The sequence below is a fragment of the Ammodytes marinus genome, assembly GCF_949987685.1.
Source record: "Ammodytes marinus genome assembly, chromosome: 15".
Lineage (NCBI taxonomy): Eukaryota > Metazoa > Chordata > Actinopteri > Uranoscopiformes > Ammodytidae > Ammodytes > Ammodytes marinus.
In genome coordinates, this window is record NC_137219.1 from 6,791,693 (window position 1) to 6,806,435 (window position 14,743).

Sequence of the window (14,743 nt, forward strand, 5' to 3'; positions counted from 1 at the left end):
AGTTTTGTAGGGAAATGCCATTTTTCCTTACACAGTCTGTAATATGTTAATGCATGTTCACAGGTTACAGGTTTTGTTTTAGAACTGTGTAAGTAAAAGAAAAACAGAGGAAATGCTTTTCCTTCAATACTTAATTTATTTTCCTGTTACACTATTAATTTAAAGTATATTGGTGAACTTTCTCCTTATAAGATTCAGTTGCATTTTGAAAAAAATATATTATTCCTTCCTTTTCTTTTATCACAATGATGATGGCTGAATGACACAATCCAGACCAAAGTTTAACAGTCATATGATTATGTTTGACACCAGCGCTACCATTTGGTGTCACAAGGTACTGCAGAGAGAACAGATCGTTTCGAATACAGTGCAGTGCCGGTAGGAAGCTGGTCTGCTGTGTGTGTCCCGGCCTCTCATTTCAAGCTTTGGTCGCAGCAGCCAATCAAATCAGAGGGAGGCGGGGTTTAGCCAGAGGCTACTTCATGCCTGTCGTTACTGTGGCTTTCAGTGTGCGCATGTATTTGCCGCGAGCATGTTATAAATAAGATAACTTCTACATATTTGGTCATAACTTCATAATCAATCAAGGATGCACACCTTTGGGCCGTGCACAAGCCATATCCGGAAGTTCAGGCCGATCTGACTAACTGTCAGAGAGATATGCGAGTCACAGACAGACAGACACACAGACAGACAGACGTTTCTTGCTTTATAGATAGATACTACCAGTGTTACAAATGTTACCTGGCTATGATTGTGTGATACAGGACATGGCTTAGAATCAATTGTAAATAATGCCCCAGTAGCAGATCAGATTCACAGAATATTTGCATAGAATTATGTTTGTATCATTTCGTATTGCACTTTACCTGGTGGCAGATTTCATCCCATTGTCGATGCAGCAGCTCAATTCGTTCCTGCAGCACAGACAAGTCCTCAGCACTGATGTAGCATGAGAGGGACTCTCGCAGCACATTCAGATGGGCCAGATCCCCAGTCCAGCCATCAAAGGTATTTTCCAGGTCCTGGTATTGAAACAAAAGTAATATTGAATTGTAAAGTTACTTTACAGATCAGGCAATTTACTAGGAATCTCTATTCTACACTTTTTAGGTCAAAGTCGCCAAAGAAATGTTAAAATCAGCCTTCTGTTATGTAAGGTTTCCTTTGTGTAAAATGTATTTAATAAAACTCTCACCTTGCAGCGCATCTGCTCAGCATGCAGATCCTCGTGGTGATCAGGAAGAGACTGAGAGAGCTGGCGTTTGAAAGCTCGAAGTTTTTCCAATGATCCTCCAATACCCTTCTCACATCTCTCCCAGTCCTAAACATGACACAAAAAATACTTTTTAGTTAAACAGCAAAATAACTTGTTAGGCATTCATCATTTAAAAGGCAGGGAAAAGCTAGTTATGCCTCTGGGGAAGTTTTAATAAAAGCTAAACAAAAGCATAAAAACACGCACCCACACTGCAGAACATTTATAGCTTCCATTCGAGTCCCCTGAGGCTCCCTGTACTCAACAAACTACTGGCACTTTGTCTGGTTTACCTTTAACAAGGTTCCAAGCTCTTTCTTCTGTTCGTCCAGGCTCATGCTGGCATGTTTCCACCGCTCCTGTATTTCAGTAAGCTCTGCCTGCAGGGCCACCTCCGCCCGACTATCAGCCGACAAGAGCAGTTGTCTTCCAGACTCCACAGTCAGGATGTAGCTGCCTTGCTGACGGTGCAGCACCTTTTCCTTCAACTGAAGCAGAAAGCAAAATCAGAAAAAACAACACATAATCTCATAATTCAATCACTTGCTAATTCTTTTTTGAATCTCCTGTCCAACCAACATATGTGAATGTACAGTGAACTATTTTGTATAAGATAATAGGTTTCGAGAATTTTTTTAAATTTTTTTTAAGTCCCATTTTTACCCATCTGTTTGAGTCCCTGCTGTAGCTGTTGAAGCTCAGTGTTTTCCAAATAGGTTTATTCCCTCTATATTGATCAATATTTTGATCTTTTTGTCAGGATCTACAGCATAATACTATTTAGTCACACTGACATAGATCCACTGGAATTTACACATTTATCACTTTAAGGATTATATGCCTGCTCTGGAGAAATGTATGGGTAGACCAAACACAAAATGTGCGTATTTTATGTCCAGCACCATCTAGATAAATCTGAGATGTGTACCCTGTAAGATTTTATATTATGTACCTGGACAGCGTCCAGCATGGAGCGGGCTTGTTGCAGAGGCACTGCAGTCCCTGCTTGAAGCGCCTCTGCTGGGTGGGAGACCTCTACCAGCCATTTGCGCAGCTTCTCCGCCATTTCTCTGTAGCGCTGCCACTGGCGGATCAGACTGTCAATGATGCCTCGTCTCTGCTGAGCACGCCGCACTACGCCCTGCCACTGGTTACTAAGGAGGGTCAGCTTCAGGTTGAACTCATCTCTGCATGAGAGGCAAGCAAAAATATTTTCAAAGGAAGAATTGCAACAGACATTTTTGTGGTAAACAAAGAGCAATGGATTTACAAAGAATTTAAACTGTGAATAAGACATATATTGGTGTCTGACTAAAATATAAGAACAACTGTCTTTTGGGTTCTTACCTGTCGTCTACCTGACCCTGCTCTAACATCCTCTGTCCATCACTTATTATAGAGTGGAGGATCTGCTGCCGACTGAACATCTCTGCTTGGAATAACTGAAAGAAAACATTTTCATGAATCATTACTAATACATAACAAAACAGCAGTTTCAGACTCTTTTACTTCTTACAACTAACCTCATGAGCTTTTTGCTGTTCCATCAAACTCTGGTAGTTCCCAGATATTTCTACGGCCAGGTTCTCTTCTGTTTGGACCAAGAACTCCATCCATGTTTCACACTTCTCCAGGAAGGTCTGCTGCTGCAGCAGGAAGGACTGGAGTTTGCTGTAAGGAACCAAACACAAATTGAGAAAAAAATATAGGTGATTTTCATTCCATCATCTCAGTCAAGGAGGGCATTCACATTAACTGTACATCGGTTGTGTTTTTGACATGTGTTTTGAAAGGGTCCTGAGATGGAAACATTTCGTTTCCCCCCATTTGGAAAGACTTGCACATTATTCTTTTAGCGTTAACCAAATCCTTTATCATACCTGAATCTCTCTGTGGTCTGTCCTGAGGCTGTTGACCAGCTCCTGTTGAGGTTCTGCATGCGCTTGATCTCTTTATCGTTGAGAGGGAGTCGGTAACCAAGCTCATTAAGACGCTCCAGTTCAGGAGCCATACTGCTGAATTTCAGCATGAGCCTCTGTAGGACAGCAAGAGAGAAATGTTACAATTCTCAATTTCAGGAAAATAGGTAAATTGATTATTTTAACTAACTGTAAAAAGGTAAACAACAAATAAACCTTGAGCTCCTGCATGCGGTCTTGGATAACTGTCAGCTCGGTGGAGCAGTTGGGATCTTGCACCTTCAGAGCCTCCTCTGCCTCAACTATCCAACACCCCAGTGAATCCAACTGATCATTGAAGGTTTCATAGTCTTGGACTCCAGTCTGGTGTGGAAGAGAAATGTCAGCAATCCATAAGTGTACAATTCATGATTATATCTGGTTAACTGACTACTTTAATGGACAATTTAGAGTCAAAACTATTTGTTATAAATCCTTTTCTTCTCTACCTGCAGTGTGGCAAGCTGCCTGGTAAGAGCTTGCTCCACAGCACCCAGACGTTGGGTGAGAGACAGGTGATCTGACTGGATAGCAGATGCTGCTGATGTGTCCACCTGCTGTTTCAGTTGATCCCCCAATTCATGAAGAACCTGCAGGGAGGCCTGGACAGGAGCTTGGGACCGGAGCATCTCCTGAGACAAAGAAATGTTTAGAGTACAGACTTTTTTTCTTTCAAAACTGAAAAAACTAAACTTAATTCCAGATGGAAAAAAAACATATGCATCACTTGATTGGAAAATTTAAAACATTAATACATTTTCATTTGATGGGAATAAACAAATATCTGCTAGGCAGTCCAGTGCAAACACTTGAAGCAACAAATACCATAATAGAATAACATTTGATTTTATAATAAGCCCTTAAAACACACTGTCATTTACTCAAAGGTTGCTTGGATGTAAAACACATTAACATTGGCACAACTGTGGCCACACTCACGCTGCATTCCTGCATCCAATCGGACACTTCCTCATCAGCGATGTCCTTGCTGCAGGCGAGCTTGATAAGCTGGTCTGCCTTTTCCTCCTGCTGCTGGATGCTGCTGCAGCTCTGATCATAAAGCTCCTTGTAGCGCTGCCATAGCTGAAGCAGGGCTTTGCTGCTTCTCAGACGCTCTGCAATCTCCTCCAGTAAGCCAGTCCATCTGAGAGCAAATATGACATGGATCAATGATAATGAAAATAATTAAATATTACACAAAGCAGGGGTCTTGCCTTGTCAGCTAAGATGGCAAAGATTGTACTGAATAAGTATTTTATATTCTTTGAATAATCAAACAATTAAAAATGAATTTAAAGTATCTGTTAGTTGTTTATTAAGATCACCTTGCATTGACGTCCTTAAGGGCGTTGTTGAGAGAATCGGACACTGAGGGGTGACACTCCCTCAGCAGCTGGTGAGTCACAGCACCAAACCTCCTCAGACTGCTCTCCTGTTTCTCCAGTTCCTCTTGCAAATCCTTCACAGATGGCAGACAGAAAGTTAAATATAAACAGTTTTGAGAACCAAAATGAGAAATATTCCCCTGAGTGTTAACATAATAAATCAGATAGTGTTTCTTTATCCTAACATACCTGCAGACTTTGCACCTGCAGCTGAACAGCCTCCAGAGAGCCTGTGAGGAGGCGGAAACGAGACACTGAGTACCTTCCCTCCATCAGGTAGCCATTGATCTCTTCTGAAGCCCGCTTGTATAGACTCCACTGATCCAGCACTGACTTCAGGCTGATTTTTAGTTGCCCTATCTGTTGAGGGTAGAAGAAAAGACAGTGACAAACCAGAAAAGAACAGTGAAGATAAAAGTAGAGAAGAACAGATGGGTGTAACCAAAGTACAACATTAAAACATGGAGTGGAGCATGTGAGCTTACCAAGTGGTCCAGGTTAGCCCAGGTGTGATTGACACCCTGGAGGGTCTCCATGACGATAGCACAGGCCTCGTCGGTTTTGTTCTGGACAAGCGCACAGCCCTGCTCCTCCACCCTCTCTAGTTCTTTCTCCCTTTCTTTCACCAACTCTTCCATTTCCTAAAGTAGTAGTAATAATTTTGACATGATTAAACAACATTAAAAATAAAATAAGCTTATAAATTATAATATGGCTTAATAAATCAGTGTTGGCATAGTAAGATACACCTACCTGGCAGTCTTTGAGAGCATTCTGCACAGATATCAAATCCTCTATCCGATTTTTCCTCTTTAACCTTTCTTCTTGATTTGCCATCCAGGACTTCAGGGCCTGAATGCTGCCCTCATACTCCACCCACATCCCCAAAAGGCTCTCTAGGAACTGGATCTGCAAGTCAATCATACAAATTAAACTATAACATCAAGTCTTTGAACTAATACAGTTAATGTCAATGAATGTTATACTTGAATTAACAGTATCAAAGCCTAAGGGGTTAGGGTTAGGGGGTTAGGGTTTGAGGCCTCACCCTCTCATTGATGCGGCCTTGTAGGATCTGCCAGCGTCGGTTCATGGCTCCCAGTCGCTCAGCAAAGTCTGTCTTGTCGCTGCGTTTGCTCTCCACATCCTGACCGCTGATCTGCAGCACTGACTGGTTGACAAAGTCCACAGTCAGCTGCTTACAGCTAAGATCTACTCTGAAGCCCTGAATTAGAGGAAACAACGGAAGATTCACATAAGGTATATTATGGATTAACTCAACATAATAATCAGGTTATTAAGAGAACACAACAAAACTAAAATATATATAAACAACATCCACATATGCTCTTTATATGTTTGAAAACTTTGTAGCTGTCATGTTTTGTCCATCTATTACAAATGTACATCATACACATTGTAAACAAAGCCAAATGTGCAATGAATCTAAAAATAATAAGTAGACTACCTTGTATTTTTGCAAGTAGTCCTGAATCACATTTGAACCCACTGCACTCTTGAGGTTTTCTTCATCCTCCTCAATGACATTCTCCATCAATGATATCCAGTTGAACAGCTCAGAAATGGCATGACGGGAGGCCAACTTCTCCATTTGGATCTGAGAAATAATTTAACCCAATGGACCAGAAAATAAAACAACCTGCAAGTTAAAAAAACCTCATGCTGCCAGTTTAAGGGCAGCCATGTGTGAAAACTTGTGTTTACGAGTGAAGCAGCATGGTGATAATCCTATTTGCCCTGTAGCAGATAAGCCTGTGTCATGTGACGCTACCTGATGCAGCTTCTCCTGGACCACTGGGATGCGTGTGAGCAGCTCAGTCCACTGATTGTCAATGCGCGCCAGGTCGGACCGCAGAACCACCGTGTCCACTTTCTTCAGACGTAGCAGCTGGTTTCCCTCGGTTACCACGGAGCTCTTCAGGCTGGACTTGCCTTCAACTTCCTTTGAAAACTCCTGAGACAGACGGTGATAGGAATCATCAGTCGACACATGCAATCAATGTATTTATGTTGATACTAGCTTGTTGCAGATGACACTTTTCAGTGGAAAATACTTCTACAATGGCTTTTGACTGAGGCCCTTGCCCTTGCCCTTAAGAGCAAGAGTTTTGTTATAACTTATGTATGTTCTTGCTTATTTAACAAGGACCAAACATAGTTGCATTGGAATAAGTAAAGGAATAGATAAAAGTATACAAAACATGTAGCTGAAGATAATTTGCAGCAAATAAAATACAAAAAAAAACACACACAAAAGCAAAATCTTAGGCCTCACAAGGAAAGCAGAGAGATGGTCCCTGACGGTCTCCAGCTCCTGTGGGACTAACACCGCCTGTGTGTTCCAAAACTCCAGACGCTCCAGAGCAGACTGCAGCCATTGGCTAAGCTCTGCACACTCCCTCTGATACCTAGGGAAAAACCACAATTCAATCATAAACAATTATGCAATGATACTGAGTTCAGAAATCACATGTAGAGTCAATCTGATCTATAACTTTTTACTATATTGTAAAACTTAAATTTGCACCCACATCTGTGCTATAACTAATCATTGTTAAATTCCCATTATCAAAGATAATGTTTTTCAGTGTCTCTATGGGTTATCAGTTGTTACTCTGATGTGTTTCTGACCTGGTCCAGTGTTTTAGGATGGCCTCCAGGCGCTGTAGTTCCTTGTTGACTTTGTTGCTGTTGTTGAGCCAGTGTTCCCCCAGCAGTGCGAGTTGATTCTCCAGCGCAGGACAACACACTGATAGTAAGAGATGTTTGCCCTCATCCAGTAGCTGGTGGAGCTTGTGCTGGTGCTCTGTCAGTCTCCCCTTTAGACCCTTCACGGAGAATGGAAGTATCAAAACAAGGAGGATTATAAAGGCTATTTAGGATGATAATGCCATATCCTTAAATCTGAAATCAGTCATTTTATACCTGATACAATGAGATTCTGTCCATGAGCCTTTCTTCAGTCTCCTCCACCAGACCAACAGTCGGGATACTTCCTTCAACTGCCTCCAAATGGCGGTTCAGACTCTGGTAATCTTGCACCAAGCGGCACCAAGTCTGAGAAAAGAAAATACATTCATTTGAAATTGATTAGTACACTTTAGATACACACCACTATTAATGATTTCCACAACTATTCTGTGACAAACACAACTATTTTCTATATCCAGTATTTGTCAATATATACTTTTCCCCTTATATTATGGCTTTTTCCCCAATTTTCACATTAATAGCACTTCCTCTCTCACCTCGAGGATACACTCCAGCTCGACTCCTTTACTGTGTGCCTCTTTGAGGACACTCTTAGCCTCAGACAGTGTCTCCTCCAGGGACTGGCTCTCTTTGGGAAGCATCAGACCACTAAGTTTCCTGAAGTACGTTTCTGTTAAAATCATATGGGACTCCAGACCCTGGAAGAACTCCTAGAAAACACAATCAGACACACAAACACACCACTTATGAGTTATATTTCTCAGTAGTTTCACACTTCTGATTCTACATACGTATTCCTTAAGCCTTTCTTCTGTAGTTGTTTAACAGAGCTCCAAGGTGACCAAACCTTATGTTTGTCCAGGTGATTCTGGACTTCTTCCACAGAGCTGGCAATGATCCTCTGATCGGCAGCCATCTTGTCTTTAGCTGTGTCCACCAGGTCAGTCAGGTCCTGCAGAGCGCGCTCGTACTGCTTCTTCAGAGCCATGTTCTGGTTCAGCCCGCTGTGACGGGAATCTACCGTCATTACCAACTCCTCATAGGAATCCTGAAAACACAAATGAAGAATACAGTGTATTCAATTGTATGTTGGTTTTCAGTTCAGAAAAAGTATTGAAGTTTAAATGAGTAAAACCTAAACTAACCAGCCTTAACTACATGGTTTGACATAGCAATTTGTAGTGAGAGCTGAGTGATGAACATTACCTGGAGTTTTAGTAGCTTGTTTGTTGAGATCTGATCCACCTGTAGGGCTGCTCCTCGGGTTTTGAGCTCCATAATCCTTTGTTCAAAGTCTTTCATGCTATCCTCTGCACTCGCAATAACCTGACATGAGAAATAACATTCACAATTATATTTTGTTATGTTATGCTATGATGGGAGAAAAGCAGTTTGCACAGGCATGCATGTCTATATCAAAGCTTGCATTACCTTCAGTTGTTCTGAGGCTGGTCTATCCATGACTCCAGCTAAGGCTTGTAGGATCTGGCACTTCGTCTCAATGAGAGCAGTTTGGAGAAGTTGCAACTCAGTCTGTATTAGACAAAATACAATTTTGCAATAAGGTGTGTTGGTTAATAAATGAAATATGTATGTAATACTGTATGTACAGTATAAGAGAAACATTTCCTGCAAATTGACTATATTGGCCAAAGTTTTGGTTTTATAGAAATAAAAATAAAACATCAAAGCTCTTAAAACCAACAAATATCAAACAAACCTGATAGGCTGTGAGCTCCTGTGCTCTGGTCCTCATCTGGTCACTGCGTTGCCCCAGAGCACAGCCCAGAGCTCCCAATCTCTCTTTCAGGCAGTGGAGGTTGTCCTCTAACAACACTCTGTCCTCTTGTTTCAACACTGAAGCCCCAGCTATCAGGGCCTGGCTGAGCTTAACGTCCTCTGTGAGGTGTCTCACATCGTTCTCTAAGGTCTACAGGAAAGTTTAGGACAGTTCAGAATTATTTAAAAAACAATATTAAACTGCAAGATGAGAAAAAATTATATTGAGAAAGAAGATAAACTACAACTTCTATTAACAGGCCGTGTCCCAATGACAAACATTACAGTAGATAAACTACACAAATATGCCTGATTGTACCTCTTGCTTTTGTAGCTGGGTCTCTGCATTTTCAGCGAGCAGCCCTGAACCAGAGAAGACGTTGTTCTCCACACCATCCAGCCAGGCGGAGGTGGATGACACAGCTGCGTAGAGCTGCTGTTCCATCTGCGGCACCTGTGTCTCACCACCACCGGGCTATGGACATACAACATTTCTTTAGACACATGAACTATATATTTTAATTAGTAAATATACAATAATGTTATATAAATAGTCCAAACCTGAATGGTCATGCCTTCTATTGTTTGCCTGAAGCTATCATACAGATTCTTAAGGTTGGATTTGTCAGCCTGTCTTTCTCCTTTAAAAAGTGATCCAGCTGTGGTCACACGAGAAGATCTGGAATATACCTGCAAAAAATACAGTACCCAGGCATTAACAAACTGGTAACAACAAGACGTCAAACCTATTTCTCCTAGTTTATTCTAACAATAACAATGCAACAGGGTTCAGACCGGCTGTTTGTGATCCTGCTCCAGGGTTTTCTGTAGGAGCTGCAGTTTAGTTTTGAGCTCCAGTCTCAGGCTCTCCCATCGCTGCCTCATCTGCTCTCGGGCGGCCTGCGATTCCCTCTCAACCAAAGCTTCTGGGGAAAACGGCTCTGATGTACTGCAAGGTGACAGAAACATGAATTCATAATTGTTATTCTTATAATGTGCCATAGGAATCATTAGATAGATTAATGTTATGTGTGTGTATATGTTTGGTTTAATAGTATGAGAAATACCAGGCACTGCTTGGTGAGGCTTGCTGGATAAGAATCTCCTCTCCTCTGCTAGCAACTAATTGAAGCAACCTTTTCTGTTCAGCAAGTTGCTCCTCCAGTTCCTTAAAAGCAAACATGGAAAGATTGGACTTTGTATGACATAATACTTGCATTTCATGAAATAATTTTAACATTGCTTCTGAATCACTGTGGTGATGGGGGGTATTTTTTTTTAATTTACACAAATATAATAGTAAAAATAATAATTTCCAATGTGATAATGGCCACAAGGAGTAAACAAATTTAACATTTGAGAAATTTATATAATGTAATAAAACAAAAAGCTTTAAATGTATGCAGAGCCGGCCCAAGCCTTCAAGGGGCCCTAAGTGGAATTTGATTAGGGGGCCCCTCTCCAATGATAGCGCTGCCGAAAAATTATTGACTTTTGTTCAATTTCATTGACACAGCCAGGGTTTTCCACTAGTGCCTCCAATGTGTAGCTGGGTGAAAATAGTAGCCAGCCGAGATCTCAACCCTCCTAGGGGTTCCGGGGGTAAAAAAAAGCCATACCCCCGAATCGGGGGTATGGCTTTTTTTTACCTTTTTAAAGTGAAATGCATGAATCTGGTGCACTTTGAGAGGAAAATTAAGAGGCTTAATCTGAGGAATTTTGTGTGAACAAAAAAATTGGAATGAATTAGAAGCTATTGAAGAAAGACACATGGATTTTCCATAACAATCTTAATTTAAAATGAAATATTATGCAGGGTCCTCTGGGTTGGGCTTGGTGCTCTTTTTCTTTTATGGGACATATTTCTCTGTAATATAATTAATTCATTTAAATGCAGTGAGAGGAACGAAGCAGAAGAACTCTGTTGTCCAGCTTTCAATTTTTTCACAGAAGAGGCCGAAATAGGCTATAGACTATACACAGTGCATTGGCAACTGAGGGCAGCCCTATTTCCAAATGTTTTAAAATAAACTCAATACACACTATGCATGGATTTGTACGTGACATGATCAGTTAACCTCAGATTACCTCCCAGATGAACTGATTCAATTATTAGGCTAACTATCTAGACCAGCACATTGTATTCCTTTTTTGTATGATAACTTACATTTGTATAATATGATGTTAATATCAATAATAAAATAAAAAATAATAATAATAATTTGAAGGGGGCCCTGCAACTAAGCAGGGCCCCTGCTTAGTTCGCTTATGCCTCGGGCCGGCTCTGAATGTATGTAATATGTACCCTCTGTCTCTGTAGACTGTCTTCTTGTTGTTGGGAGCGTGTGGTCCGGGCCTGGGCCAGCCAGTCCTGCACACTGGGACTCTGAGAGAGACTGGAGTCTGATTCGCTGTCCTCCTGCTCCTGCATAGAGCCCTATCGGAGCAGACAATGTATGATAACACATTTGAGAAACACATGAGGATGGATCCAGGATCACCAACACAGGACTTCAATGCTGAATCAAAAAAATTGCAAATTTGTCAGTGGATTTGTAAAGTAGATCACTACATAGAACATTCAGGACAAAAATGTAATATTATCGTAGCTGGCCTTTCAGCTATTTTATGCAGGATAGCTAGACAGATAACAAATAGACCAGGGACTTACAGTATGTCATGTGGTTTTGAAAAAAAATAGTTTTTTTACATTGTGAGTAAGGTACTCACAATTGGGGACTGAACACAATAGCATGTGGTGCAGTGAACAGTTTAGCATCACATGCAAACACATTGTCAAGTGCATGTCAACATTTAGAGCATATAGCCACCTCACCTGGATGTTTATCTGCTTGTCTTGAAGCATCTTCTGCAACTCCAGCAGGCCGCCCTTCAACGTGTGTAACCTCCTGGCCAACTGCTCTGCCTCCTCTCTGGTCTCAGTCCGACCCTCCAACAGCAGGTTGTCACTGTGCATGGACAGCTCCGACAGGGCCAGAACCTTCTCTTCGATCTCCAGCAGCATGTTCTGTAGCAGCAGGAGTAGAGAGGCCAGCTCAAACATGGTGTCCCACAACCAACAGAATATCCCAGGATCTGACTGAAACCCCTACTCCAGCAGCTTTCCCCAGCCAGGGGACAGGGAGAGCTGTCCCTCTGTTTTCATCCTTAGCCCATCTCTCCTGCCTCGCCTCCTGAGCAACATATTACCACTAATCCTTCACGCTCCATGCTCTGCGGGATACATGCTCACGCTCAAAATCAAAATCAATTCTCCTGTGCAAAACACCATTCTTAGTCTAGTTGAGTGAAAAATGCCCATCAGTGTAAGCTGTTCCGATGTTTGAAGAAACATTTGTTTGCTACTAGCATTGCCACTACTCTGCGATCAGTAGTTACAGTGTAACTCTTCCGCCTTAACCTTACTGTGTTGTCTAGGATTCACCTACTTGGATATTCTAGCAGCTTTGTCACAAACACCAATCCAGGCAGCGGGATCTATTAATCATCTGACCCCTGACTGCTCCACCCTATGTCGCTCACACGCCACTGTCACACAGAGACATTTGCATAATCTGCTTAAGAGCTGCTTTGTAGCCCAGCCATCTGAATGCCCCTCTAACTCCACTAATGGTCTTGTTTACCTGATGAATGACTGTTCCTGCCCCCTGGGATGATCCAAATGTGACATGCCCAAAAAAATATTGAAGTATAAGTATGTGTAAATAATCCTTTTGTAAATTTGTCTTAGTGTGGTGACCAGATACAAAGCTATAGACACCTATAAAACAGTACTACAGTAAACAAAAATGCCAGTGCTGACAACTTGCCATGACATATTAATTATAAAGTAACCTCATGTTCGTATTAATTCATTCATCCATATTCTTAAGTAATACTTCCAGTTAACATGTTTGCATCCATTGCACCGAATGAACAGCAGGGGGAGCCTTTACCTGACATTCATCAAGCTGATCCTCCATGTCTGTCTCTTCTAGAGGTTCAAGGACGGAGGTCACATCACTGCGCATCCTGATCAACCAATCCTCCAGTTCCTCTGCCTGGCTGAGATAGAGCTGTATGGCCTGTTCCTGAAGCTGACCCTCCAGACGGTCACTAACACGCTCCTGGGGGCAAATAACATCATATTTTACTTATCAATTTATTCATTTAGTGATCAATGTCATTTACGCACATCAAATGTATTTTTCAATAAAGCAGAATTATTTGCTACCATAAGTACGTTTACAGTTTTTACAAAAACTACCTCCAAAACTTGCTGTTTCCCTGAGGCCTTCATGTGGATGGTGGCCATCCTCTCAGCTAACACAGTGAGGGAGGAATGCATGGCCAGCTGGTCAGCCATGTCTGAGTCCACAGCATACGATGCCAGATCCTCCGTGAAGCTTGTCTGCAGCCTGTCGATTTCCTCCTGCGCACTCTGAATCTCCTCTATCAGACCCTTGTGATGTATAATGCATGTTTACTGACTATGATAATTTTTATTTTTATATGTCAGAGGGAAATATTACCTTTTTTATAGGTTTTTTATAAGTATTCTACTGTTACTGTAAGTACGCCATACAATTATTTTAACAAATTCCAAATTTTGGAATAATTCCCAACTCAATCCACAAAATAGTAAAATGTTATAGGTAGAACAGTATTGTAATGTTTAGTCAGGCGTTACTGTAAACTGTAATATCGACAATGCTAAACAACAGTGTCCCAAAATTAATTTTCCACAGATCTAGATCATTAGAAATACATAGTTTTCTATACTATATAACTACAGTATACTTGACATAGTTCGAAAAGTTCGAGAAGTATGAAGATTCCCTGCCCTGACTATGCTAAAACTCTCTTTCCATAAACCGATTCAAGACCTTAACTGTACCGTAATGACTCACCTCATGGGCCCTAATGTGGCTATCAGGGCTTCTATCATCCTCCACAGGCTCACTTAGTTTGGACTCCAGAGCCTCCATTTTAGAAGAGATTGACTGGAGCGAACCCTGGTAATGCTGTTGCTTTTCCAGAGCTTCATACAGAGACCTCTGCTTCTCACTGATCTGTTGGAAGACCAATAGGACAAATTGAAAGAGCTTAGCCTGAAAACATGATCAAAGGCAATGAGAATCAATGAAAACCAAGCAGACGTCTTGTATTATTCACATACCACATTCTTTAATGACTCCCAAGAGCGCTGCAAGTCATCTAAGTGAGCCACAGACTCAAACGTTGGGTCATATAATTCTTGGATTGGAGCTCTTGTGAGAGTTCCTCTTCTCATCTAAAAAATAAATATAAGTAAGCCATCAGCAGTTAAGACAAATTAGTCTCGAAATGGATTGGCAACCTGATAGAAGTACGTCTTCAAGGCCCCACAATTTGTTGTCATGATGAAGTTGCAGGCAGAGAATAGATATGGAATATTATTTCATTTGGGTAGCTTCTTCGTTAATAATTGGGAATGTTTTATTTAATAAGAAAGTTATCAAAGGTACGATTAAAGCAAAAATATAAAAATATAATTGAAAAAGTAATTCATGGACCAGAGAGTAATTTTGCTAAAAGATCAGGATAACTTAGTTAAAAAGCTTTAAAGAGAAAGGAAAGAGAGAAGGTAG

General features: G+C 41.2%; 1 protein-coding gene across 5 annotated transcripts in view; it reads right to left on the reverse strand.

Moving 5' to 3' along the window:
• The window catches only part of syne1b (spectrin repeat containing, nuclear envelope 1b), a gene marked incomplete at its 5' end in the record, with an annotated part of 74,041 nt that overhangs the window by 13,295 nt on the left and 46,003 nt on the right, over positions 1-14,743 (reverse strand). For 4 of the 5 annotated variants that reach the window (XM_080042405.1, XM_080042403.1, XM_080042406.1 and 1 more), the window contains 35 exons: positions 870-1,025; positions 1,199-1,324; positions 1,552-1,746; positions 2,211-2,445; positions 2,606-2,700; positions 2,782-2,929; positions 3,139-3,293; positions 3,394-3,540; positions 3,666-3,848; positions 4,156-4,360; positions 4,542-4,675; positions 4,791-4,961; positions 5,087-5,242; positions 5,355-5,510; positions 5,650-5,826; positions 6,070-6,219; positions 6,394-6,576; positions 6,898-7,030; positions 7,254-7,450; positions 7,548-7,679; positions 7,871-8,044; positions 8,182-8,382; positions 8,541-8,660; positions 8,766-8,867; positions 9,055-9,264; positions 9,433-9,588; positions 9,675-9,803; positions 9,909-10,062; positions 10,181-10,281; positions 11,419-11,550; positions 11,950-12,141; positions 13,070-13,240; positions 13,381-13,575; positions 14,024-14,185; positions 14,293-14,406. In XM_080042405.1, coding sequence (XP_079898531.1) covers positions 870-1,025; positions 1,199-1,324; positions 1,552-1,746; positions 2,211-2,445; positions 2,606-2,700; positions 2,782-2,929; positions 3,139-3,293; positions 3,394-3,540; positions 3,666-3,848; positions 4,156-4,360; positions 4,542-4,675; positions 4,791-4,961; positions 5,087-5,242; positions 5,355-5,510; positions 5,650-5,826; positions 6,070-6,219; positions 6,394-6,576; positions 6,898-7,030; positions 7,254-7,450; positions 7,548-7,679; positions 7,871-8,044; positions 8,182-8,382; positions 8,541-8,660; positions 8,766-8,867; positions 9,055-9,264; positions 9,433-9,588; positions 9,675-9,803; positions 9,909-10,062; positions 10,181-10,281; positions 11,419-11,550; positions 11,950-12,141; positions 13,070-13,240; positions 13,381-13,575; positions 14,024-14,185; positions 14,293-14,406 — 5,547 coding nt within the window. The remainder of the gene's footprint in view (positions 1-869; positions 1,026-1,198; positions 1,325-1,551; positions 1,747-2,210; positions 2,446-2,605; positions 2,701-2,781; positions 2,930-3,138; positions 3,294-3,393; positions 3,541-3,665; positions 3,849-4,155; positions 4,361-4,541; positions 4,676-4,790; positions 4,962-5,086; positions 5,243-5,354; positions 5,511-5,649; positions 5,827-6,069; positions 6,220-6,393; positions 6,577-6,897; positions 7,031-7,253; positions 7,451-7,547; positions 7,680-7,870; positions 8,045-8,181; positions 8,383-8,540; positions 8,661-8,765; positions 8,868-9,054; positions 9,265-9,432; positions 9,589-9,674; positions 9,804-9,908; positions 10,063-10,180; positions 10,282-11,418; positions 11,551-11,949; positions 12,142-13,069; positions 13,241-13,380; positions 13,576-14,023; positions 14,186-14,292; positions 14,407-14,743) is intronic. The other variant, XM_080042404.1, reaches the window with a different exon arrangement.